The 26,741-nt window shown below is 71.6% G+C and overlaps 1 protein-coding gene across 1 annotated transcript in view; it reads right to left on the reverse strand.

The window, feature by feature from the left end:
- Positions 1 to 24,101, reverse strand: part of CACNA1H (calcium voltage-gated channel subunit alpha1 H) — a 41,755-nt gene extending 17,654 nt beyond the window's left edge. The window contains exons 1-5 of the mRNA XM_089321919.1: positions 23,844 to 24,101; positions 23,332 to 23,642; positions 1,283 to 1,394; positions 1,082 to 1,215; positions 900 to 997 (exon numbers count right to left, since the gene is read on the reverse strand). Coding sequence (XP_089178045.1) covers positions 900 to 997; positions 1,082 to 1,215; positions 1,283 to 1,394; positions 23,332 to 23,624 — 637 coding nt within the window. The 5' untranslated portion in view covers positions 23,625 to 23,642; positions 23,844 to 24,101. The remainder of the gene's footprint in view (positions 1 to 899; positions 998 to 1,081; positions 1,216 to 1,282; positions 1,395 to 23,331; positions 23,643 to 23,843) is intronic.
- Positions 24,102 to 26,741: the final 2,640 nt, after the last annotated feature.

The following is a 26,741-nucleotide window of genomic DNA, read 5'->3' on the forward strand; positions in this document are numbered from 1 at the left end:
CGGCTCCCCAAAAGGCTGCCCTGAGCCTGTTCCTGGGTGCAGGGGCTGGCTGGCCACGGGCTGGTCCACACGGGCCAGGGCAGGGGCCAGCGGGGGTGTGAGGCCCGGAGGAACAGCATTTGGGGCGGCTGCGGCACAGAGGGCAAGGGGGACCTGGACAGCTCAATGCCCGACACCCCAGGGGGCGGCTGCTGCGGGCTGTAATACTGGGCGCGTGGAGGAAGCACATGGTGGGGGGTGGGGGTGGGGGGCGGAGCCACCGGGCATCCCTGTGCTGTGCTGACAGCCGTCCAGGGGAACCGTGGCAGCCCGGCTGTGCGCACACCGCGCACGTGCCCCCGTGGGCACTCAGCTGTGTGTGCAGCCACAGCCACACCTACACCCGGCCTTGAGTCTGCCCCGCGCCCTCTCCCTCACCACCATAATGGAGCAGCAATGAACCCCGACCAGGGCTGCAGGTGGACGGCCAGGGTCTCCCCGACAGCTGTCTCCCCTGGGCCACACAGGGGTCCCCCGAGCCCTGCACAGCACCCAGCGCCTGCACACCCCGGCCGAGCTTGCCCCCCCCCCCTCCTGGCCTCTGCTCCCTGAGCTCACAGGGCTGGTCCTGAGCCGCCCACCCCGGGAGGGGAGAGTGGGTCCTGCGGGGCCCCTGGGGCGCCCGGCCACACCAGAAGCTGCCCCTCCACTGCTCAGGCCATATGGGACGTGCCCAACACAGGGCCGTCTGCTCCAGACCACGGGCAGACGAGCAGCCCAGGCCCAGAGTGGCCCCGGTCACTCGGCAGTGTGGCAGCAGGACCGCGGGCACTCAGCTCTGTGGCCGGGGGAGGGGCTGGCCCCTGCACCTCCGGCCCCGCGCGCCTGCATATCCGGGCATTCGGGGCAGGGGCACTCACTGGGCACGCGGTTGATGGCACGGAGGGGCCGCAGCACGCGCACGGTGCGGATGGCCGAGAGGCTCACGTTGTGTCCGTCCAGCGAGTACTCCATCATGCTGGGGGAGGGCAGGGTCAGCGGCGGGGGCGCTGTGCCCGCCGAGGGCCAGGTCCCTGAGCCCCCCCCTCCCCGGGGGCCGTACCCCGCCATGACGATGAAGAAGTCCAGCCGGTTCCAGGTGTCGCCCAGGTAGCACTTCTGCCCAAACAGCCCCAGCGCCACCATCTTGACGGCCATCTCCACCGCGAAGAAGGCGAAGATGAAGTCGTCGAAGGCCTGGCGGTGGCGCGGGTCAGACGGGAGCCGGGCGCCACGCCCCCCCCCCCCCCGGGCCCCGGCCCACCTCCAGGATGCGGCAGCGCTCCGAGCGGCAGCCCACGTCCTCGCACGGCCGGAACATGCCCAGGGTCACGCAGTTGAGCAGGATGACCACCATGCTGACGTGCTCGAACCACGTGTGCAGGGTTAAGGGCCACGTGGGCGGCGGCCCCCCGGCCCTCCCCCCAGGCCCCGCCCACCAGGTGAGCCCTCCTCGCGCGTCCAGCCTGGGGGCGGCGCTGTGCTCCGAGCCGGCCACCAGGTGAGCCCTCCTCGCGCGTCCAGCCTGGGGGCGGCGCTGTGCTCCGAGCCGGCCACCAGGTGGCACCCCCAGACCCCCTCGTGCCCCTGCCCATCAGGTGAGCCCTCCTCCCGCGTCCAGCCTGGGGGCGCTGTGCTCCGAGCCGGCCACCAGGTGGCACCCCCGGCCCCCACTTGTGCCCCTGCCCACCAGGTGAGCCCTCCTCCCGCGTCCAGCCTGGGGGCGGCACTGCCTCTGAGCCCAGGACGGCGCTGTCCTCCGAGCCGGCCACCAGGTGGCACCCCGGCCCTGTGCTCCTCTGCCCCAGTGCCTAGCCCAGGCACCCTCGTCCACCCATCAGACGGGGTGCAGAAGCCCTGCTCAAGGGGCAGGCACGCTCAGGTCCTGGGTCCCTGGGCTGGAGGGCTGACAACAGGGAGGGCTGAGAGGGCCAGGTCCCTGCCCACCACCTGTGCCAGGAGTCCCAGGGCCTGGCCATCCGCACGCGGGGGCGGGGTGGGCATTCACGAGCTCCCCACAGCCTGCCCGAGCCCACAGGAAGTCAGCGGAGGGGGCGGGGTGACCTTCCTCCACAAGAGGTCAGCATTTAGCAGACAGCCACAGCAGTGGGCCCTGGCCTGAGCCCTGCCCCTGGACACTGGCGGGGCGGCCACAGGGCAGCAGACACAGGCTCTGGGCAGTCGTGAGCCTTGCTGCCTGAGGCCCCGCCCCTCGGCAGGGCGGTTCCTGGGTCAGCCCACGGCCACATGGGGCACTGGGCCCACGGCTCTGCCAGGGGCTGAGGCTGAGCCAGGGTGGCAGGATGAAATGGGGGGGGGGCTGGGGCTGCTGTCAGGTGTGGGGGCTCCGTGGTGAGCGTCCCTAGTCCATCAGGCCTGCCTGGCCCCAGCAGCGGCTGAGGGAGGGGCTGGGGGACCCTCACACGCCCCCTCCCTCCAGAGACCCCAGCGGCTTGCCCATCCCAGACAGCACCAGGCCCCAGCCCACAGCAGTGCCGAGCACCGTGGCAACACGCCTCCGTCAGCGGCCAAGAACAGGCTCGGGCCTCCTGCTGCGGCTTCGGCATCCAGTGGGCGCTCACGGCCAGCAGGGGGTTGTGGCAGGAGGTCCTGGCACGGAGGCTCTGGCTCGCACGGGCACGTCCTGCCGAGGCGCTCCCCTCGCCCGATGGACAGGACTTGAGGCCAGAGCAAGACGGTCCCACGGCCCCCTGCCCACACGAGCGAGGCCACCCTGGGGTCGTGCCGTCCCCGGCCGCGCTCATGGGCAGCTGAGGACAGCGGTGCCATCTGCCGTGGCACGCACAGCCCGGTTGCTTCCGGAAGCTTAATCACACACATGGATTTTCTGGGTTTTAATTAAAATTCCTTTGGATTGTGAACCAACATCTACAAATTAGAATCAATTGCCACCGCAGGCTGCCGAGGCTCAGGGATGGGGGGGGGGGAGGGTGCAGGCCAGGGCAGCGCTCAGGGATGCGGCCTCTCCCAAGCGCCCCCCAGCCCCCGGGCCTGGGCTCGGCTGCCCCGCCCCATCCATGCAACAAGGCCACAGGGACACAGGGGAGGGTCCTGGGGCTGGAGACCCCCCCACACACACACACACAGCGCCACGAAGCGGGTCCGACACTCCTGGGAGTGGCCCCTGCACCACAGCCCCCGCCCCTGGCTCTGTGCTTTGGGCTTCCCAGGAACCTGGGAGCAGAGCCTTCTCCGTGCCCCGGCAGCTTTGGGGCGTCGGCACCTCAGCTGCCCTGGGGCGAGGGCCATCTCCGCCAAGACCCCAGGCTCCCGGGGCAGGAAGCACCCCAGGCTCCCGGGGCAGGAAGCACCCCAGGCCTCCTAGGCCGCAGCTGAAGGCGGGACACCCCCCAGAAATGCCCCAAAGCTGCCCCCAAGGGCCAGGGCGAAGGGGCTGTGGCGGCCGCTGTCCACGGTGCTGAAGTAGCCGGCCCAGAGGGGCTGTCCCACGGTGCCCAGGGCTGGGTGCCCAGGGCTGGGGCAGGGAGGCCCAGCAGGGTCTCGGGGCGGCCCCATGGTCAGCAGCTTGCCTGGAGACCTGTCATACTGTCCCGGGGGAACGGGAGCCGCACACGGCTGGGTGCTGACCGCCCAGAGCCCCGCCTGCCAGAGACGGCTCCCCTGGGGGACTGGGGGTCCAGGGTGGCCACTGTCTCCTCCACACTGAGGATGCGCCAGACCCTGGGCCGTGCCGCTGTGCCCTGGGACCGCGAGACTTCCCCTCTGCAGTGCCCATGGCTCCCGGGGAGGGCAGGGCCCTCAGAGAGACCTGGGCAGCCAGGGCAGTGCAGCCGGAAGGGCGGCCCTGGACCCGCTGCCTGAAGGCTCAACGTCCCCAAGCCCCAGCCGGGGACAAGGCCCGCCCGTGAGCTCCTCCCCCTTCGGAACCTCACCCCTCCCCGTGCTGCTCCTCCCCCTTCAGAACCTCACCCCTCCCCGTGCTGCTCCTCCCCCTTCGGAACCTCACCCCCCCCCCGTGCTGCTCCTCCCCCTTCAGAACCTCACCCCCCCACGGTGGCCATAACAACGCTTCCCTCCCGGCCCGTGAGCTCCTCCCCCTTCAGAACCTCACCCCTCCCCATGCTGCTCCTCCCCCTTCGGAACCTCACCCCCCCACGGTGGCTGTAAAAACGCTTCCCTCCCGGCCCGTGAGCTCCTCCCCCTTCAGAACCTCACCCCTCCCCGTGCTGCTCCTCCCCCTTCAGAACCTCACCCCTCCCCGTGCTGCTCCTCCCCCTTCAGAACCTCACCCCTCCCCGTGCTGCTCCTACCCCTTCGGAACCTCACCCCCCCATGCTGCTCCTCCCCCTTCAGAACCTCACCCCCCCATGCTGCTCCTCCCCCTTCGGAACCTCACCCCCCCGTGCTGCTCCTCCCCTTCAGAACCTCACCCCCCCCCCACGGGGGCCGTACCAACGCTTCCCCCCCGCCCTGTGCTGGGGCTCAGTGGGTTAGGCTGCAGCCTACAGCAGCAGCATCCCATATGGGCGCTGGTTCGAGTCCCGGCAGCTCCACCTCTGACCCAGCTCTCTGCTATGGCCTGGGAAAGCAGTGGACGATGGCCCAGGTACTTGGGCCCCTGCACCCATGTGGGAGGCCTGGAAGAAGCCCCTGGCTCCTGGCTTCAGCCTGGCCCTGCCCTGGCCACTGTGGCCATCTGGGGAGTAAACCAGTGGACGGCAGATTTCTCCTCACCCTCCCCCACCTGTAAATAAACCTGTAAAAGCCAAAAAACCCCACTTTCCTCCTCCAGGCCTGAGAGGACTCACACAGGTGGGCCCCGCCCCCTCACTCACTGACCCTGCCCCAGGTCAGGCGTCACTCAGGGGCAGACAGGGCACCGGGGGCCCCAGCCCAGCCTCAGCACCACCCCAGACCGATGGGGGAGGTAGCCGTTGCCCCGCCCCCTCCACAGTGGTCAGAGTGGACCACAGCACCAGGGACAAGGCTCTCAGACCCTAGCCAGGGCCCGGGCCCCCCCATAAGGCCACCGGCCCCCGGACCACAGGCAGCTGAGCTCTGTGCAGGGCAGGGTGGCCGCAGCCCACCCCTGAGGACCCCACAGCGCCACCGCGTGAAGCACGGGCAGCCAGGGTCACCCCCACAGGCAGGGGCTCAGCTCCCCACTCTATGAAGACCTGGCCCGGAAGCGAGCCGTGCAAGTCCAGCGGCCACCTGGGGACACCAGGCGCTGGACGTGGAGGGGACGGGGTCCATGCAGACGGCTCAGCTGCAGCCTCGGCTCTCACATGAGCCGCAAGGCCACTGGGACAGGTGACAGGGACCCCGGGAGCAAAGGGAGCAGATGCAGGACGCAGGGTGGCAGCTGGAGGCGGAGTGCCCACGAGCAGACGTGCAGGGACCGCCACAGGACACTGAGGGAGGCACGCCCCACAGACCGCTAGGGGACGTCCCCACAGGCAGCCCAGACTCCAGGCAGGCGCGGGCTGCGGGGGCGGGTCCGTGGTGCCCCCAGCCCGCCTTTTCCCCCAGGGTCATGGAATGTTCTAGAACCAGGAGGAGGAGGTGGCTGCTCAGCACTGCTCACCACCTATGAGCTTCTCCCCACTTCCACGGCCTTCCACACTGCTGGGGGGGTGCTGAGGAGGAGCCCCACCCCTGGTAGGCACAGGGGCAGCTGTCACTTGGAACCTCAGCAGAGGGGCATGGCTGCCTTTGGACCCAAGACCCAGGGCTGAAGACGAGGCCGCTCACACCCCCCAGCTGGCAGCCCTGCGACCCCTGCCCCGAGCCCACCTCACTCTCCCGGGTCCCACGGGGTGGTCCTAGGCTCCAGGGGGCCTCACTTCTGCCCCCTCCCTGTGAGTGACACCCAAAGCCAGCAGGGGCTCAGGCCCGGGGAGAGCCCAGAGCAGCCTGGACTCCGGGCAGGGGTTGTGGGGCCTTCATGGACCCCACCTGCAGCCTGGGGCCCACAGCACCAGCACAGAGAGGCGTGGCAGGTGCACCTGCCCAGGTGGCCGAGGGCCTCTCCCCACGAGCACCCTTGGCTAAGGAACCACTCGAAGAGAATTACTAATGCAGGCTAAGTGTGCGGTGGCAGGGCCAGACTGGGGCCACACACGCCGGGTCACAGAGCGCACGCCCGTGCCAAGGCCGTCTGAGCTTTGCCCTGAGCACCGCACGGGGCCCAGCCCCACCCACGCAGCTCGCTGGCCCTGCTCACCCCGTCTGTGCCTAGCCCACCTGCTCCGGGCCGAGGTCTCACACAGCCCCCCAGCACCTGCCTCTGAAGTGAAGAGCTGGCGGGGCGCCCTCCTGCTCCAAATCCTGCCGCGGCTCCCTAGCTCCCTGGGCAGTTCAAGCAGGGCACCCCGCGGCCTGAGCCCTCAGCCCTGCTGTTCCCTGCGCCCCCCGCCCCGCCAGCACCTGGCAGGCCTGGACCTGCACAGGTGACCCCAGGAGCGTCCACCACCGTGGGAGCTCCGCTGGGCTGACGCTGGGTGTCCAACAGTGTCCGCTCAGGGACAGGCGGAGCCGGGAGGGGGCGGGGGGCACACACAGGGCTGTAAGGTGGGTGACCCCCCCCCAGGCTGCTGCGCAGGGACTCAGCCGGCTGCAGAGATGGGAGGGCACCGGGCAGCTGGAGGCGGAGCCGGGGGGCACACACAGGGCTGTGAGGTGGGTGACCACCCCCCAGGCTGCTGCGCAGGGACTCAGCCGGCTGCAGAGATGGGAGGGCACGGGGCAGCTGGAGGCGGAGCCGGGAGGTGCACCGGGCAGGGAGCCCCGGGGCTGGCCCGGACAGCTCTGCAGCACGGGCCCCACAGTTGTGGCCTGGCCAGAGCCTCCTGGGGGCTGAACCGATCCTGCTGCCCGCCTCTGCCTGGCGGTGCCCAAGACCTTGACCGCTGGCCTGGGAGAAGCCGGCCCTAGACCCCTAGCTGCATGGGAAGGTGCAAAGCCCACCCAACATAGGGCAGGGCGGTGTCCTGCAGTCGCCTGCCGGTGGGGGGGTCACCAGCCTCAGGATGCGCTCACGCTGTCGCCGTGACGACAAGCGGCTGACAGTTGAACGGGCCCGTCTCGCCCCATGCCTCACTGCTGGGCTGCAGCAGCCCAGGAGCCACTGGGGGTCTTAAAGGGTGGGGTCCCAGGGATCCCATTGTGCTCGAGAGGGGAGCACCCACGGGCCCGGCTCCTGGCAGACAGACATCGGAACAGTGCCGGCTACCACAGTTACTAGGAGCCCCGCTCCCTGCACCGGACTCCACAGCAGCTGCCTGGGCTGGGGGCAGCCCCGTCCACCCTCTTCCGCAAGTTCCAGAAATGGCCCACCCCACACCTGGGGCAGGCCCTCAAGTCCCTGAGCCCCACTGGCTGCCCCGCTGGGCCCCACGTGCCGGAAGACCCTGGCAGTGCCCCCCTGCTTGGGCCCCGTGACAGGCAGGGACAAGGCTGCGGGGGCACCGTGTCCACCCAGGGGCCCCAGCCTGTCCGGCCTCCCGCGCTGCTCCGCCAGACCGGGACACCGGGAACCCTCTTCCCCTCACGGCCGGCCGGGGAACGTGACCCAGGCCTGCGTGACTCACGCTGGGCTCGGCCTGCCTGGGCGGGGAAGGAGGCGAGACGGCCATACATGGCGCTGTTTGTTCTCCGGCTGCACCCGCGGGGTCGCGGGGCGGGGGCTGGCCCTGGGAGCGTGGCTCCCTCTGGGATCGGGGATGCCGGGAGCCCACTCCCCACTGTGGCCAGCCCTGGCCCACCCAGGGACACAGCACCACTCGGGAGTGCACAGCTCAGTGCCGGAACATTCCGGAATGTCCTGGCCCCTCCTGAGCTGCTCCCCGGGGCCAGAGGCCTGGAGGGCGAGAGCCCTGGCGCCTCCCTCACCTCCCCAGCTGCTTCCTCACCGTCGCCCATGCTGGACCCTGGCTCCCTGCCTGCCCACACCCAACCACCGAGCCAGTCTGGGAGGCCAGTGCTTGCGTCCTGGCGGGGGCGTCCGGCCGGGCAGGGCAGGTGGCCCCTCAGCTCCAGCCAGGCCAGAGCACCCGCGGGGCCTGTGTCCGTGTGCACACGTGTGACGAGGGCTGTGCACACACCACATGTGCCGGGTACGTGCTGGGTGAGTGAAGCACACACCCCCTTCACCGCCGTGAGACTAGGGCTGTGACGAACGGGACCAGACACCGCGGGGCCCGAGCTCCCGCCTCCAGCCCTCGACCCTGCACACAGCTGAGGGCGGGCACCAGGTCCCACTCCTGCTGTCCCCCCACCCCGCAGAAGCCTCACCCAGGCCCCACTGGCCACTCAGTGGAGCGTGCGGCAAAGCCAGCTGGAACCCTGGGGGCCTCTCCTCGCCCCGTCTCCAGACCCCACTGCCGGCCCACCTCCCTGTCACAGCGCTGGCTCAGGGTGCAGGTGAGCGTGGGGGCCTCCCCCTCGGCCACACCCCGGCCGTCTGGGTCCCCCGCGAGGCGGCCCTGGAAGGGAAAGGCCTGGACGGAGGCTCCGAGCCAGGAGGGGACCCTGGGGAAGGCGAGCTGGCCGTGGGGACAGGCCTGGGGGCCGGCAGGAGCTGGAATTCTCTGGACCAGAAATAACCACACAGCTGCCAGAGGCCCAAATTAGCGGCCCTCGGGGACTGCAGGCTCTTTCCATGGGAGCGCAGCCTGGAGCTCCACGCGCCAGCCCCGCCCCCAGGGCTGGCCAGGCCGGGCCGGGCCGCTTTCCACAAGAAGACCGGGGTGCCCTACTGGACACAGCCCCCACGGCCCCCCCCTCCAGCCAGACGTGGGGCCACACTGGCCAGGGAGCCTGGAGGGGGGGGGGTGTCCCATGGGACCTGGGTCGCCCCGAGGGAGCCCTACTCACGTGGTCCAGCCAGAAGTGGGCCCACCCTGGCCAGGCCCCACTTGTCCTGCACCTACCCCGCCATCCCACTCCCCACGGGGTCAGGCCCTCCCCGCCATGTGCCAGCGCAGGCCCTCGGCACTCAGGGTCCCGCCTGTAGCTAGTCTGCAGCAGGGCTGGGCGGCACCCAGCGCAAGCCAGGAGGCGCCTGCCTGCTCCCCACTGCCGAGCTGCCTGTGCCACCAGCAGCGAGCCCGCCCAGGCCCCGGGACGCCCCTTCCTCATCCCCACAAAGGGAGCCCCTGGGGGGCACCAGCTCCCCCTGCTCTGTCTCCTATGGGTGGGACGCTTGCAACCCTCTCCCTCTGCACACGGCTCACTGTGAACACCCAGCTCACGCTTGGGACACGCACCATGCAGGGAGCCGGAAGCAGGTGCACCCAGGGCCTTGACCCCAGCCCCTGCCTGGGAGGCCCTGCTGTCCCACCAGTGCTAACGGAGACAGGAGCCTCGGGTCTGTGGTGGGGGTGTGAGCCCCCTCCTGCCCAGGGACCCCCAGCCCCAGGATCAGGTCAGCCAGTCCCTCAGGGACAGAGGCCAGCCCCTGCCCACAGAGCAACAGACCCATCCCCATTGGCCGGAGCAGACAACAGAAAATGCAACACCCCCCCCCACACACACACACACAAGGGCGCAGGGCAGGCTGGGAGCGGTGCACAGGGGCAGCTGAGCCTCGTGCCAGCCTCGGGCCCCTCCAGGTCCAGGCACCCCACAGCCCGGGACCACACCCCCCTCACTGCTCACTGCCCTGAGGAGGCCGGGGCGGGTTGCCTGGCCGATCCTGGAGCGAGGGGAGGCCCCTGCTTGGCGCGTGTGTCCAGGGAGGAGCTGGTGACATGGCCGCAGCCCGAGACGCTGGTCTCCACCTCCCTCTCGGGCAGTGCGAGGCAGGAACGAGTCGCGAGCCACTACAGAGCGGTGGGCCCAGGGAGGCAGGCATGTGGAGGTGGCCGCGGTGAGCAGAACCAGACACTCCTGCTGGCCGGCCAGGCGGGGGCCCTGCCTGTGTGCTGCCCGACGTCAGGGCCGCTGGGGGCAGGGCAGCGGCCACGCTGCGGCTCACAGACACCCTGGGCCCCCAACCCGGCAGGACTGCCCCCCGGGAGGGAGAGGCCGGGTGCTCTGGGCCTCCCGCCCACTGCAGGGCCCCAGTCCCTCTGAGACTTGAGCTGGAAGTGGGGCTCAGCCGGGCCTGGGGGGGCCCCGCCTCACAGACCCAGGGGTGAGTGGAGGGTGCCCCAGGCCCAGTACCACCCTCTGGGCCCCACAGCCTGCACTGTGCCGCCCTCTGCCAGCCGCACCAGTGGCTACGGTGATATGTTTACACAGACGGCCGAGTCTGGACACCAAGGCAGCTGCCCGGCCCCAGCACCCGCTCTCACGCTCACCCACCATGGCCGCCACTCGCTCAGAGACCCCCCCCCCGGGTACAGGGCTGCGACCCCTCCTCGCAGCAGACGTGGGGGTGGGGTGCCCGAGGCTGCCTGTCTCACGGAGAAGGATCCTGGGCAGGGGAAGGGGGGGCCGGCCAGGGGCTGCCCCAGGACGAGGGTCTCACAGCAAGCCTGTGATGGCACTAACCTGCCCACCAGGCCCCACCCCCTGACCTCATCTGAGCCCAGCCCCCCCCAAGCCCCCACCCTGACCCTCCACGTAGGGAAGCACGGGCACCCAGCCTCCCCGGAAGCCGGCTCCACAGGCCCCGCCTCCCCGCCAACGTCCCCACCCCCAGTCTGGGCTGAACCCGACCTTGAAGGAAGATGGCGGAGATAAGGCCCCCCCACAAACGCCTGCAAAGGGGTCAAGGTGGCAGACGGAGGTGCTGAGCCGACCCCACAGTGAGACGAGGCGGGGTCCGGGGAGATGCCCAGCCAGAGGGCACCAGCACATCCCCAGGCCAGGGGCCACGGGCAGTCGGCTAACGTCCAGGCTGCTGGGCTGGGGACGCAGGCCCGGGTTCTGCACCCAGCCAGCCTCGTGGTCCCCATGAGCCCCGCTGCCGGGGGGTGGCGGAGGGTGAGCTAGACTCGTCCGGACGGAGGCAGTCGGGGCAGGGGAAGGGGACGCAGGCCCACCCCGCCCCCGTCAGCGCCAAGGGGCCTGCTGGGTTTGTGCCGGGTTCCCTCCCACAGGGCCTTGCACCCTCTCACGCGTCACACCAGCGCCGGCCACCCAGCCAGCCTCGTGGTCCCCCGCGGCCCCCAGTCCATCACAGAGCCGGTGGCCAGGCCAGGCAGGGGGAGGGGTGCCTCCTGCCTGTCGACCTGGGCCCCGGGCGGGGGTGCGACCCCCACGCTGGCTCCCCGCCAGCCGCTCGCGGCATCGATCCTGGCGCGGAGATTCTTGGAAGTGGGCAGGAAGGGAAAGGCTCCCGTGAACTGAGTCACTTCTCAAACCAACATCGTCCCGGCCCGCCCCGCCCTGCCCGCTTATTCTAGAAGGTGCCGGCCACCCCTCCTCCCCGCCTGGCCCCGGCCCAGCGTCCGCCCCCTGACACGCAGCCCCCCGAGCAGCTGGTGGGCTCGGTGCCCGGCCCCTCCCGAGGAGGAGCCCCCAGGCTAAATTTACATCTGGCTCCAAGGCAGGGCGCTGCTGGGGCTCCCACGGGCCTTCTGGTCCTGGCCCCCCCAGGGGGCTCCAGACTCCTGACCTGGAAGCAGAGCCGGGGTCACGACACCCCCAGGCGGAGGCAGCACAAAGAGCCGACCGAGCAGGGGTGCACCGTGGGCTGTGCCGCCAGCCGCGGCAGCCGGCACCCGGACGGAGCCCCCTCCCCTCTCCCCTCTGCGCACACTGCTCAGCAAGGCTCTGTGAGCCGCACCGGAGCTGCCCCCCAACGTGGGAACGCACACAGACTGCCCAGCGCCACAGCAGGGTCCTGAGACCCCGAGCCTGGAACCCTGCTCTCAGGGGCCGGGGCGCACACGCTCAGGACCCCCACTGCTGCCTCGGGGCTCTGCCAGCCACCAGCACGCAGCCCCCGGACAAACCCCCACACCCTGCCCAGCACCCCACGCCCGCACCCAGGGGCTGTCGGTGGCCCTGGAGCTCCACGCCCCACGCCCGGCACAGGCCCCTTGGGGACAAAGCCAGGGGGTTTCCCAGCCCCACCGCCCACTGGGGCGCCAGCAGCCCCTGCCTGCAGCCCCCGGGGCCTAACGGGCGAGGGGGTCCCGGCCCTGCAGGACGCCTGCCAGGTGGGGGGGCACCTCTGCCCAGGGGCTGCAGGCAGCCTTCACAATCCATGGCTTAATTAGGGAATCCCGGAGCCGCCAGCAGGAGAGGAGCGGCGTGGAACGTGGGCTCCGTGTGCGGTGTGCGACTGGGGACCCCTCCAGATGCCCCCACAGCCCCGCGGAGGGAGGGGGCTGGGGGGCTGGCAAAGGCAGGGGCCGTCACAGAGCACGGTCGCTGCCTGCCCGCTGTCCTCGACACAGGACACAGGACACAGGACGGCCGAGGTGAGCCCCTGGGACTCTGCTCCCCCCACCCCCGTGAGCTGCCTGCTGCCTGCAGCCCGTCCTCCCCGCCGCCACAGGCCACACAGGAGACCTGCGGTCAGCCAGGGTGGAGGAGCCAGCACCACGCCCCTCCTGACACCGAGTGGCACCTGTCCCCCGCCACGCCCAGTACCCACACGTGGGCACTGCTGCCAGTGGGGGCACAGAGGGGCGTGGCCCCACAAGATCACACTGTGTGCCAGGCGGGGGCTGTGGAAGCTTCCAGAAGGGGAGACCCCCAGCCTGGCCCCCGGGGAGGAAGGCAGCCCCCACCTCTTTCACAACCACAGGAGGTATCAGGCCAAGGAGGGCTGGGGAGAGTGGTGGGGGTGTGTCCAGGGGGCCCCAGGACGAGGGCAGACCACATACAGGGAGGGGCAGCGGCAGCCCCCCAGGAGGCCAGACACCGCAGGAGGCCCCGCCCCCACCCAGGACCCTCCTGTGCAGCAGGGGTGGGGAGGGGGGAACACCCTCTGTCGGCATGGCAACTGGCAAGCAGCCCAAGCCCGCACCGGCTGGAGCCGGTTGGGAGATCCATCTTCTGAGTCGGGAGCACGGTGGCGATCCCGGCGGTGCTGTCAGGCCTGGAGCAGGCTCCCCGCCCCCACCACCCCACTCTTCCACCGTACAGCCCAGTGGGTTCCTCAGGGCGCCGGAGCCGCCGGCCCCGCCCCAGGAAGCCCTGCGCAGCGAGGCCGCCCTGGCCTGTGCACGACCCCAGCTCCCCGCCGCACAGAGGCCCGGAAGGCACCAGCAGGGGCTGTGCCCCGCCGGCCATGGGAGGTGACCGGGGCTGGCCGCCGTAGGCGGCCAGGGCCCTGCCCCAGCACACCCCGCGCCCCGCACCCAGCAGGCAGCGGACACGCGGCGAGGAGGCGGCACCCTGGGGGGGGCGGGGGGCTCGGCCCACTGCCCTCCCACGAGGAATACCGCTCGCACGCAGTCTAAATTAGGAGTTAGAGAACCTCCCCAGCCCCACCGCGGCCGTATTTCACACGGGCGGGGAGACGCCGACCGGCAGCCCAGCCGTGTCATCTTGGGGGTCAGGGCCGGCCCGCAGCGGGGGCAGCGGTGGGTCGGGGGCCCCACTACACAGGGAGGCGGCGCTGTGTCCGGACAACACAGCGAAGCGTGCACAGGGTGGGGGCCTCAGGCCATGGAGGGTGGATCTGGGAACAGCCTCTTCCTGACGGTAGGCTCTGCTCAAGGGGCTGGAGCGGGGGGTCTCTGGGCCAGGACGCCCACCCTCAGGCATCGCCCAGCCTCCTGGACGGTGAGGTCCAGGGGTCCCTGCACCTATGACACACAGATGGGTCGGTCAACCAGGCCCAAACTGCCTGGTCTCAGAGGGGGCCGGGGGCAGACACCCCAGGCTCTGCCCCCTCCTGGGCCCCACCTTCTCCCCCCGGCACAGGATCCTGGGGGACCCCACCTCCACAGGGGGAGCTGGTGAGAAGCTGTGGGCTGGGCCGGCTGGGGGGGAAGCTAGGCTGGGCCAACTACCCCCGCCCAGTGCCCCCACCATGGCCACCCCAGGTCCCCCCAGGCCAAACCAATGTCCCCTCAGCTCCTGCTGCCCCCAGAGACCAGGATGGACAGGGGGTAGGCCGATTTCCTGGAGTCCCCAGCCCACTCGGCCAGGCACCTGCAGGCTCCCAGGTGTCCTGATGGTCCCAGGGCAGGGCTCTGAGTGAGACGCTTGGGGGGCACAGGCCCACCTGCTCCTTCTCCAGGGAGTCCTCCCACTCCCAGGCAGCTGGGGCAGCGCCACAGCCCCCAGCCGGGAAGTGGCCTCAGCAGCCCCAGCTATGGACACCTGAGGGGGACCCCTCGTCCTCAGACCCCACCCCGTACAGTGGCCCCCAGCAGAGAAACAAGGGGGTTGGCAGCAGCCAGGCAGAGCGACCACACGAGCTGGCCTCGCCGGCCTACCAGCCCCCGGCCCCCAGCACGGCAGGCAGAGCCAGGTGCGTCTCCCGCCCCAGCCCCCCCAGAGGTCCTGAGACCGGCCGTGGGGGGAGGGGGGCACACAGGCGCCCTCACTCCAAGGCCCCGTCTCCACGGCCCCCCTGGGACTGAAGGAGGTAGACGCTGCCCGAGACCACCGGGCACTCTGGGTGCCCGTGTACTGTCCACTCCACTGGTTTTCTTTTTGAAGGCTTAGTTGAAACAGTTACGGACAGAGACACATTTCTGCTGGTTCCCTCCCCAGATGGCTGCAATGGTCAGCGCTGGGCCAGAGCCAGGAGCTCCGTCAGGGTCTCCCCAGTGGGTGGCAGGGGCTGAACCCTTGGGCCAGCCTCGTCCATCAGCAGGGAGCTGGACAGGAAGTGGAGCAGCGGGGACAGGAAACCAGGCGGCAGCTTCACCAGCTGGGCATGCAGCGGGCCCCCAGCCTCCCCCAGTGCTGCTCACTGGGCTCCAGAGGCACCGACCCCACGCCACGGACGCCGCACCTGCCCTGGCCGCGTGCCCTCTCCTGCACCCGGGGGACCCCAACGGCCGCCCCCGCGGAGAGCCGTGTCCCAGCGAGCCAGGCCGGGGTCTCTAGTCTGCAAAGGCCTCGGAGCCCGTGGTGGACCCGCCGTGGACAGCGGCGGGCGGCGGCCCCCAGGCCCGCACCGCAGGAGCCGGCGGGATTGGCGACAGGCGTTGCCACGGCAACCTGGGCCGCGCCGCTCCGCCAAGGTGAAAGGAAACCCCAGAGACTCATTAGCAACAGGCTCCCATGGCAACCACACCACGCTCATTAATAATTTTTTTTTTAATTCCAAGCGTGGGTGTTGAAATCCTCCCGAGAACGACGCGCGGGACGGCTGAGGAGCAAACAGCGGCGCCCGCGGCTTCCACCTGCGGCCGGCGGGGCCGCGCACGGGGCCCAGGCCCACCTGCCGCGCGCGGAGCCGCCCCAGGCCGGGGCGCCGAGGCCTCCGTCCGACCCTCACAGGCAGCCGGGGTCCACGTCCTGCCGCCCGGCTCCCAACCCAAGTACAGTGGGGCGGGGCCCTCAGGTCCCAGGGGGTCGCAGAGCACCAGGCCCCGCACGCACGCACGTGGCGCACAGGAGCCGGCCTCGCACGGCTTCGGGGTGGGGGTGGGCGTGGGGGTGGGGGCGGGGAAGCCGCTCAGACAGAAGCTGCCCGGCGTCCCCGGAGCCCGGTGCTGGGGAGGGCCGCGGAGGGTCCGCGCACTGCACGTGGGACCCCAGGGCCGGCGGCTCGGGCTTCTGCCTCACAGAGGCGCCCTCCCTGCCTGCCCCCTCTGCAGTCCTCACTGACCCCACAGAACAGGAACCCCTGGGATGCACACGCAGGCCCCCGCCCCAGCGCGGGACCAGGAGCAGGGTGACTATAATGGCACAGACCAGGCAGGGCCCTGCACGGGCAGTGGCCACCCAGGCTGGCCAGGACGCAGCTGGCCACAACCGGCTACTCGATTAGGAGCACAAAATCGGCCCACGAGGAAACAGACGAGAAAGGCCGGCCGGCCGGCAAAGGGCAGCGCAGCCCGTGCCCTGCTGGGGGCCCGTACGCCAGCGCTGGGCCCCGCGGCCACTCGGTGCTGAGCCCACACGCAGGCAGCGCGGCCCCGGCTGCCCGGCCTCTCCCTCCTCCCCGAGTGACCCAGATTTCAAAGGCAGACGAAGGAGACGCAAGCTGCGGAATAGCAAGGAGGCAGGCGTCCCCGAGCCACGCAGACCCGGCCCCTGCTGCCCGCGCAGGGCTGGGACCCACCGGCCTTCACCCTCACCACAGCACTGTGGCTTCCAGGACGTGCCTGGGCACTGCCCCCTCCAGGGCCCCAGACACCAGCCTGCCGCTCTAAGGCCCTCTCAGCATCTCCTCCCCCAGCCCCAGCCCCACCCCCACGGAGCCCTGGGACCTTGAGACCGAAGACCCCGCAATGGAGCCCAAACCCGTCCTCCCCAAAGAGACGGATGGCCACAGACCCTCGTTGGGGCTACCGGCTCCCCGGCCCAACCAAGCATGGCGGCTGCCCAAACCCAGGTCCACCACATGGGCCCAAGCCTGATCTGCCAATAGGCATGCCTGGTGCCCTGTGGGTGCCAGGGACAGAGGACGGCTCCCTGGGGGCACAGGACCCGGACGTGTGGGAGGGAGGGGCGGGCAGGGATGGTCCCGGCTGCCGTGTCCCCAGCCAGCACGGGGCTCGCTGTCCGGGATGGGGGGGCTCCGTGTGTGGCACCCGCTGCCCAGGTCTCCACCACTGCGGTGCTGAGGGCCCGCCAGGCTCGGCCCGTCATCCCCGGACCACGCCCACCCCGCCCACCCCGCCCACCCCGCCTGGCGAGGGCCGGCCAGCTCGGGTAAGAACACGGCACCTCAGCTCCATCGTGGTCTCAGACCAAGACTTCCCCAGTCCTGGGCACGGCACAAGCCACGCCTGCCCTAAGCTGTCTTCCGTTTCTCCGACAAGGACCTGACGGGCCCCCAGCCTCGAGGCCGTGCACCGGGGCTGCTCCTGGGCAGAGGGGCTGCACGGGACTCGGCCCCTCACCTCCCTGTGAGTCAGGCCCTGGAGAGCCCGGGCGGGCTGGGGGCAGTCACGCGTCCCAGCTCAGGAGCTGGCCGTGGTCTGGACGCAGTCAGCACAGCCCCGGCCAGGACGGCCTTGCTGGCTGCCAAGGACATGGCAAAGGACGGCGCACGGGCGGGGCGCGGCCCACCCCCCTCGGCACCTGGGCGCAGCAGGTTAGGCCCAACCTTGCCACGCCGGCATCCCCCACAGGCACCGGCTTCTGTCCCAGTTGCTCCTCTCCCCATCCACCCCCAGCTAATGGCCTGGGAGGGCAGTGGGGGATGACCCCGGTGCTTGGGCCCCTGTGCCCACGTGGGAGACCCCGATGGGCTTCCAGGCTCCTGGCTGTGGCCTGGCTCTGTCCTGGCTGTTGCTGTCATTTAGGGAGTGACCCGGCAGATGGAGGTTCTGCCCCGGCCCCGCCCCCGTCCCGGGGGGGGGGGGGAGCACCGCCCAGAACCTCTGCCGGGGCGTATCCAGACCCCCTGGGGAAGGCTAGGCAGGGCCACCTCCACCACCCCCGACGGGCAGCCCAAGCCGGGCCTCGGGCCGTGGCCAGGACCTGGGCACTGCAGCGCGCAGGGTGGCTGGCGTCAGGACACGGGCAGGCTGGCCCTCAGTGCCCAGTCCAGAGACAGGGCTTGTCGACAAGCCCAGGTGACAGGTCAGGCCTCTGAAGGCCCAACAGGCAGGCCCCGAGAGTCCCAAGGCGGCCACAGCACCAGGGCCCGGGGGAGGCCACAACAGGTGCTCCAGGGGCTCCGGCACTGCACTGCGGGCAGCCCTCCCAGCCTGTGTCCCTGCCCCCTCCCACCACAGCCACCTGCAGCACCGAGAGCCCCCCTCACCAGAGCCCCCGATGCCCAGGACCACCCAGGGGACCCTCGAGGGCCAGGAGCAGCCCCAGGCCTGTGACTGGCAGCCAACTTCAGACCCGAGCCGGCTCCTCTCCAGCCGCCGCCGACAGCCCCTGTCTGCGCGTGCCAAGGCCGGCTAGCTCCTCCGGGCAGAGCGGCAGCCTTGCCAGAACTGCTGACGCCTTGAGCCAGGGCCGACCCGAGCCAGGCAGCGGCCTCAGGACGGAGCTGGGGGCCCGCCGTGGCCACCCACTCAACTGTACCCCCACCAGGAACCCCCCCGTCCCAGGCCCCCAGCACGGGGTGCACCCCTGAGCCTGGGTCCCCGCACCTCGAGGGAGCCGGACACAGCGTAGCCGATGGCACTGTCCCAGGAGCGACCTGCTGCCTGACCAGTGCATCTGGGCAGCCCAGCCCCGGCTCTGCTCCCTTCACAGGGCCACTCAGGGCAGCCCCTGGCTCAGCGGGGCCCTGGCCAGGGACTCCTGCAAGGTCCCACACAAGAGGCTTCGTCCACACCTCTGCCTTGGACTTGAGTCCGTACCCCAGAAGCCCCAGATCCTACCTGACAGTGCACACCCCATGTGCAGGCCCAGGGTGCTGCTCCGGGTCACTGCTGGCCACCAGGACCCCCGCTGACCATCCTGGGCCCCAGGACCCCATGCTGCTGGGGACAGATGACTGGCGAGCTGGGGCACAGAGGGCCTGCCCAGGAGAGCCCAGACCCCAGCCTCGGTGGGTGCCTGCCCTCTGAGGGGGCTCCAGCTGTCCCACCCCAGTGCTCAGGCCAGCGAGGGGCTCTGCCCCACTGCGCCCACGTCAGACTTCACCTGCAGCCCAGCCGGGCAGACCCCAGGCACAAGAGGACAGAGTGACCAGCTGACCACGGTGCCTGCCAAGCACACGCTGGCGCTGGCGCCGGCACCGGGCTCTGGGCACAGTGCTTGCCTGGTTCCCGGCGGTGGAGGCTGGCTCCCAGCTGCTGGCTGGGGGCTCGTCTGTCAGGGCCAGGCTCGGGGGCTCACCTGCAGTGGGACCGGGTCCCACCCCGAGGGGGACGCGCCGACCCAGTGCCCAGGTGCACCACCCTGCTGGCCCTGCCGGGCCAAGGCCTTGCAGAGAGCGAGAGCCACAGGGCGGGGCGCCCACGGTCCAGGGGCTGTGGCACCCTGAGGGCGGCCCCTCACTCAGGACAAAGGCAGGGTGGGGGCTGCTCGATGACCTTTCTCTGTCCTTGTCAGAAAAGCCTCGCTCCAGGGCGCTGAAGTCCTGCACCCCAGGCTGATGTCCTGCAGGGGCACCAGGGGCAGGGCTGAGCCACGGCAGGGCTGCTCGCCCCTCGCACCCTGGAGGTCACTGGCTGCCCCGCAGCTCCACCTGAGCGCGCTCACCTGGGCCCCACCCCGAAGGGACAGCTCGGCCAGCGGCCGCACCCCGGAGGCATCTGTGCCGAGAACCTCCCTCAGCAAAGCCACACTGCCGTCGCGACCGCGTCCCCGCGGCGGGCGGGCACAGTGCCCTGCGGACAGCGCCTGGACCTGCCGCCAGCTCCCTCCTGTGCAGGCCTCCCCCCACCCCGCACCATCGTGTTTGGCCGCCTCGCCGTCCGTCTGCCTGTCTCTGGCTTGGAGACGCACCGGGCCCCGGCGGCAGAGGGCTGCTCTGTGCTGTGCCACACCAGGGAGCCACTCCCCACGGGGCACCGCCCCCTGCCTGACCTCGAGCGGGGACCCAGGCTGGGACAAGGGGGCTCTGGATGCAGCCCCGGCGTGGGTGATGGGCCGCCCCTCCCCCGCATTCCTTCCCATCCTGGCCCTGGCACAGGGAGTCGGGAGGCGAGGGGAGCCCACCGCCGCCACGCCCTCTGCCAGCCACGCCCGCCACCTCGGCGGCTCCCTTGTCAGGCCGGAGTTGGGTTCGTGCACCTGTGCAGGCCGGCACAGCCCTGCCCTAAGGCCTGGGAGGTGCAGGTGCGCAGCGTGGCCTTGCCTGTGGTGCCAGCCGCCTGGTCTCCTCCACTCCTAAGCCTGGCCTCAGGGCTGGTCCCGGCCCGCCGGCCCATCAGAAGCCCCCGTTCTCCACCCCCCCATGGCACCTGCCCCAGGTCTGTGAAGGACGTGACCCTCCCCCTACCTCCCAGAGACAAGGACACATCCCACTCCCCTCACCCAGCTGCCTGGACACTCCTGCTGTGTGCCCCTCCCCCCAGGCCCTGGGGTCTCCCGGCCCCCAGCTGTCCCCAGGCCGCACAGGGCGGTGTGCTGGACACCCAGGGGAGCCGCAGAGCTCTGCTGGACGCCGCGGGGTCACCTGGTGGGCCCAGCCAGGTGTCCACAGAAGCCCCACCTGCTGTGTCCCAGCCTCCCGGGGTCCTGAGAGCAGAAAGGGGGGCTTAGCCCACGGATGCGCCCCAAGCAGCAAGGAGCCGGGTGTCAGTCAGTGCCAGGGGCAGGGGCGGGGGCAGAAGCAAGGCTGGGCTGTGCACACCCCCACGCAGGCTGGGCGAGGGCCGGGCCAGGGCGGGCACAGCCATGCAGTGGGCACGGGACACTCGGGAGCCCTCCCCAAACATGCCCGTACCCCATTCCCACCAGCTGCAGATGTGGCCAAGGGGGCATCGGGTCCCTGCTGGACCTGCCTTGTACGGAGCCCTGCTACATGCAGCCCACCCCCCGCTGTGCTGGTCTCACGTCCACTTCCAGGAGGACGCAAGGTGGGAGGGCGGACAGCACCAAAGGCTTGGGCACTCCTGTCCGGCGCCTGTCTCACCCTCGCCTGCCGCCTGCCGCCTGCCGGGCGTCCCAGCCCCAGACCTGGACGGCACGTGGCCACGGAAGCACAGGTCCTCCCCTCTTTCGGCCAGAGGCCACGTGGTGGCCCCAGCACGGCCCTGGGTGGACTCGGGTCACTCACGGAGCCTCGGCTGGGGCCTTTCAGACTCGAGGGTGGCGCTGTGGCCCCGCAGCACTGGCCCTGAGAGGCGGGGTCTGGGAATGGGACACGGGTCAGCAGCAGGACAAGCTGGACCAGCGTCTGGAATCCAGGACCGCAGGGAGCGAGCCCTGACGCAGGACGAGGTCCCAGAAGGCAGGCGGGAAGCCCCCCAACGCCGAGTGCAGACCGAGAGGCACAGGCCACCTCCGGGTGACTGACGGGCACCCCGGCAGCACCCAGGGAGCCCCGAGAGCCGCTCGAGTGGCCAGGAGGCCACTGCCAAGAGGTCACTGACAGGCCAGCCAGGGAGGCCGGCGGGGGCCGGGGCGCGTCCGCGGGCAGCAGACGATGCGCGTGCCTGCCCCGAGCCCCGAGCCGGCCGCCGCGAGCCTCGCTCTCCAGAGACCCTCGAGGCTCAGGCCTGTCCAGCCCCGTCCAGGTGCGGCCACCCCGGACACGTGGACGTCAGCGCCAAGCCAGGCTTCACCCAGTTCTGCCTCTCAGAGCCTGATGACCTTGGCACGCCCTCTGCCCCCCTCAGGGAGCCTGGCCCTGGCCGACACCTCCTGGAAGACCCCAGCGGCCCCCAGCCCCACGCGCCCCAGCAGTCACCTTCCATTCACCTCCCCGGCTCACAGGGACGCGAGGTGGGGCAGGGGCCCCAGGCCCAGCCCCTGCACGTCCCCGGGAGGCCCCGCAGCTGAGTCGGAGTCAGGAGCCTGGGGGGCCCGGGCAGGCGACAGCAGAGCCCGCCCACCTCCCTCTATAAATAAAGCCGTGTAGGAGACACAGCGCTCGCCCCGAGAGTCATCGCGCGATTACGTCTTTAAGCAGCGAAGGAAATCGATAAGTAGCACGCTGTCCTCGGCCGCTCCTCCGCCGGCAGGCGGAATCCCCCTGGGCAACCAGGACACACGTGTTCACCTGTGCCGGGCCCACGGCTGAGGGGGCCCCTCCTGCATGCCCATGGGGGCCCCGCTCAGCCGGGGCCACACAGTCCCCTCCCCTCCGCGGGGACGGGCAGCCGGGCCACGCAAAGGGGAGACCAAGCCTGGGGATACACGCTCTTGCCAAGGGGACACCTCGTGGCCCCCAGTGAGCCCCTCGCCACAGCTGTGCACCCAGCCACCCCTCCCAACTCCGACTCCCGGGGTCACCCAGCCCCCACGGCGTCCCCCCCCATCCTTCACACAGTCTAATTTGAGGCTGTCTCTGAGGCCTGCACCCACCCCCAGCAGGGGGTGGCGTCTCCCAGGGTTGGGCAAACAAGGGGGGACACTCCGGTCATGAGCATTAGAAACAGGGCTCAAATGGGCCTCGGGGTGCCCATGGCAAGAGGTGTGGGGGGGTGGCAGGACTTCCTGGGGAGACTCAGCAGCTCCAGGACAAAGACACTGCCCCCAGGCAGGAGGCAGAGGCCCTGCTGCCCACCAGGCTGCCCTGGACACTGGAGCCCCACGGCAGGGCCCACCCCTTTGTCTGGCTGAGATTCTTCCGGCTCTTTCTGTGAGGACCTGCATCCCTGGGGAGGGGTGCGTGCAGGGCACCCCCCTCTGTGGGGCAGGCGCCTGGCCCTGCACCCCCGTGGCGCTGGGCCCACGTGCACGAGCCATCCAGCCCCCAGCCTTCCGGCCACAGGATAACCCCAGACCCTGCCAAGTCCCCAGCAGGGCTCCGGGGCCAGGACACACGGACAGGCTGGGAGCACGCGAAGCCGAGGGGGCCAGGGCAGCCGGACACGGGGCCGTCAGGAGAGAGAAAGTCCAGAGCCCCACACCGCTCCCCAGCGTGGTCTGCACACGCCTAGACAGGACAAACATAGGCGCTGGCACCCAGCCGGCCCAAGCCCGTCCAGCCCAGCCCCAGGCTCAGGGCCACCACCACAGCCCGCTGCCCCACTGCCCCTCCGGCACCGAGACCGGGGGTCACCGCCGGTCTCAGCTCTGCAGCCCCCAACCCGGGACTGGGACCAGCACCTTGGGCCCCAGACACCGAGCGGCCCCCTGCTCACTGCCTCGGCCTCCCCCGTGGGGAGGGGCGCACCTGACGCGAGATGTTTGGATTTGAGAAGAAACATGGGTTTTACGAGTTTCCTGGGTACGGATTCCTCCTTTGTATCTAATATTTACACAGCCTCACTCACGAGGCGGGCACACACACGCGCGCGGCTCCCTTTGCGCTCCCTCCCGGCCAGCCCCCGGGGCCCCGCCCGCACCCCCCGATGCCCCCGGCCCCAGCCCGACCCCGTTCTGGAACCTTCTCTGCAGAGGGCGCCCATTCCTCGCTGGCCGGGGCGCCCGGGGGAAGGGACTTGAGCGTGGCGCCAGCTGCCTCCCTGCCCCCACGCCCAGCTGCGCACAACTTCGGGAGCCGGACGCCGAGTTCACGACCCACGTCACGGCCCCCGGCGGCCCCGGCTCGCCGCGCGCGGGGCCCGCCCCGCTCCCCGCCCCGGCGGCCCCGGGTGCGGCGGCCCCAGCCGGCGCGCGCCCCGGCGCCCCTTCGCCCCCCGCCACCCCGCACCCCGCGCGCGCGCCCCCACGGCCCCCAGGCCCGCCCCGCGCACGAGCCGGCGGGAAGGATATGGGTTGCACACGAGCCGGAGGCACCAGCTGCGAGGCCGCGTGGTCTGCCCGAGGCAGAAGAAGACGGTGGCCGCCAGCGCCGGGTACGGGACGGGCTGCTCCTCGTCGGCGCCCGGCTCCGCGCCGCGCTCCGGGCTCCCGGGGGGCGACGCGCGGGCCCCCGACCCCTGCTCCGCCGCGCGCTCCTGAGCCTCCGGGCTGGCCGGGGAGGTCCCGGCCGGCGCCGCAGGGCCTGGGGGCGGCGCGCCCAGGGGCACCCGAACCTCGTCGGCGGCCAGCACGCCCTCGGTCATGGTGGCGGCGGGCAGCACCTACGGGGGACCGGCGGTGAGGGGCGGGCCGCGCCGCGGCAGCGCCGCGGCCGCGCCTTTGTCTGTCCTCGTCGGAGACGAACGCGCCCCCCGCCCCCGCCCCCGCCCCGCCCCCGGCGCGCGCCGGCCCGCCCCACCCCCGCGGCCCCACTCAAGTTGGGGGGTCCCGGCCGCCCAGGGGCGCGCGCCCCCGCCTCTCACCTCGCTCCGGCGGCCGGCGGCGTCCCGGCGGGCATCACCGGGCGCGCGGTCCCCGCAGACCCGGCCCCCGCCCGCGCCCCCGGCCCGCCCGGCTCCGGCTCGGGCTCGCCCGGCGGCGGCGGCGGCGGCGGCGGCGGCCGCCCAGGAGCAGGGGGCGCAGACGGGCGCAGACGGGCGCGGCCGGGGGCGCGGCCGGGGGCGCGGCCGGGGGCGCGGGGCTGGCTGGCAGGAGCGAGCCGGCGCCGGTCCGCGCGCGGCGCAGGAAACTTCGGAGTGAGCCGGGAGGGGGGCGGGGCGGGGCGGGGCGAGCGGTGGGGGCGGGGCGGGCCGGGGGCTCCCGGGCGGACGGGGCTGTGCGGGTGGGGGGCACTCGGCGGGGTCGGCCGCGCGCTCTCACCGACACGTCCTCACCGCGAGCCCGCGCCGCGCCTCCGAGAGCCCCTGATGGAGGTCGACCCTGCTGCGCCCCCTCCCCCGCCGGGAGCCGAGCACCAGGGGGCGCTCGCGGGGAGGCTCCTGCGGGGGGCGGGAGGGGCGCGGCGCCCACGTCCTGCCCCGCCCCCAGCTGCGGGGGCGCCAGCCGCGGAGGCGGCGCCCCTCCCCCCCGCCGGCGGGTGTGCCGCCCCCTCCCCGACCGTGCCGCGGGCCGGGGTCTGCCTGCGGGGCGGGGCCGCGCCGGGCGGCCGGAGCCAGAGCGCCGCCCCCCACCCCAGCGGTGTGTCCCGGGGGCTCGCGCGGGTAGTGGGGGCCCGACGGGAGTCGGGGCGCCCCCGCAGCGCGGGCGCAGGCAGATCCCGCGAACTTGCGATGGGGGCCGGTCCGGACCCGGGAAAGGCGCCGGGCGCCCCGCGTCCCGCGTCCCGCGTCCATACCCACCCCACCCCTGAGAAGGTCAGGACCCCTTTGAAGGAAGGCGGGGAGCCGGGGGCGCCTCCTGCGACCACCGCGCCGGCGGGCCTTGCTGGGGACCCAGAGAGAGGGGTCCGGAGCGGGTCACCCGCGTCAGGGCGCCCCCGGGGGCCGAGGCGTCCTCCCTCCCTGTCTCCGTGGCTCCCTCGCTGCGCCCCGGGGACCCGCGCCCCCTCCTCCCTCCCCCACGGCCCGATCCTCTCCGGACAGGACCCCAAGAGCCCCTGCGGGGTGGCCAGAGCAGCGGGGCTCCCCGACGTGGACGCTGCCCCTGGCCCCGGGGCCGCGGGCGGGCGCAGGTCCCCGGCCCCGGCCAGCGGCGTGGGCGCCTCCCGTGCCTGACGGTGCTGCTTGGTAGTGGACGCTGGAGCTGCCCCGAGGCTCCACGCGAGGACAAGGACCCCGGAGGGACACTCGGACGGGTGGGGCAGGGTCTTGGGCGGGGTCCCTCGGAACTCCTGACCCGGCTCTCACTGAAGGCTTCTCATGGGGTCTGCCAGCGACCGGTTGGACCACCCATTGGGGGTGGGTGGTGTACCGGGCCCGTGGTGGAGCTGGGGACGGACGGACGGAGGGACGGTGGCCACTGCACAGTCCTTGTCCCTGAGCTTCTTGGCGGGGGGCAGAGGAAGACAGCACTCAAGCTGTGGCCAGCACCACAGCAGCAGCAGCCGTGCAAAGGCCCTGGGGCCGGCAGGAGCGGGCAGCGGGAGCCTGGGGCGCTGGGAGGACGCTGCCGTCCCTGGGGCGCTGGGAGGACGCTGCCCGTCCCTGGGGCATGGCCGCCACGCTGCTCCCTCGCGCCCCACCCTGGGGGTGTCTGCAGGAGCGAGGCTGACATTGTGTTTTAAAGCCGCACCTACGGTCTGACAGAGCTGGTAGCCGTCAGCCGCCTCACGGCCCATTTACGGACCAGTGGCACCCGGCGGGCACCTGGAGGGCGTCCTTCCGCTCGGTCAGGCGCAGCTGAGAACGCTCCGGAACTGTGGTCGCCCAGCTCCGAGCCCCCGGCCCTGACGCGCAGGGACTGCCCCCACGGGACAGCCCCGCCCTGCGGCTGGCCGCCGGTGCCCTGGAGGCAGGAGGCTGGGCCCGGCCATCTGTCCGTCTGTCCGCTTGTCCGCCTGTCCGTCTCCCGGGCTGGGGAGCGCAGGAAGAGGCGGGGCTGGCGCGGGGAGCTAAAAGGAGCTGTCGCGGAGGACAATTTGGAAATTGGCATTAAAATTGTTTAATTAAACTGTACAGCGTGTTCAGATATCTATTTTTTTACATCTTCCAGGCCTCTGGAAAATTTGGTTCTGCTTTTTGCTATTTGCTGGTTCTTTTTTTTTTTTTTTTTAGGACAAAGCTTTCGCCTGGCAGAGAGCTGGGGTGGGGACAGAGGGCTCGTTGGTGCGGCCGCAGGAAGTGGGAAAGAGAGCCCCCACCCTGCAAAGCCCGGGACCCTCGGGGGGCAGCAGGAGGCCTGCAGTGGGCGGCCACAGCTGCCCCCGCCGGGGCCTGCGGGCACCTTGGTCCCCGTCCGGCTCCACCGCTCCCGTCCAGGGCGCCCAGTGCACCTGCTGCGGCTGCAGGCCGGAGACGCCTTCCTGCGTGGCAGCGGGGCCTCCTGCCCGTCCAGCCGTCCCCCAGCCCGCCCAGGCAGCTCCAGCGTGGCGGCCCGCACGCCCCTGTGTGGCCCCTACGGTGAGCTTCCGCTGCTGCTGCAGTAGCCGGACCATGGCCGTGTGGACACCGTGGCCGTGGCTGTCCCTGCCTGCTGGCCAGCGCGGCCACTTGCCACTTCACCCGGCCACTCTGCCCTTGCTGCTGCCACCTCTCCGAGCGGCCACAGTCACCGCTGCCCCGGTGGTGGGCCCCGAGGTGGCCTCTGAGGCGCGCTCGGCCGGCCCGGCCCAGCACCCCGCCCGGCGGGTCCCGCCCCACCTCTGGCCTGCGCCGAGTGCGTGCTGGCACCTCCGCTCAAGCCGCCGGAGACTGCCCTCCAAG

This window comes from Oryctolagus cuniculus, chromosome 19, assembly GCF_051225735.1.
Source record: "Oryctolagus cuniculus isolate XC-2025 breed Fujian yellow rabbit chromosome 19, ASM5122573v1, whole genome shotgun sequence".
In the NCBI taxonomy this organism is placed as follows: Eukaryota; Metazoa; Chordata; class Mammalia; order Lagomorpha; family Leporidae; genus Oryctolagus; species Oryctolagus cuniculus.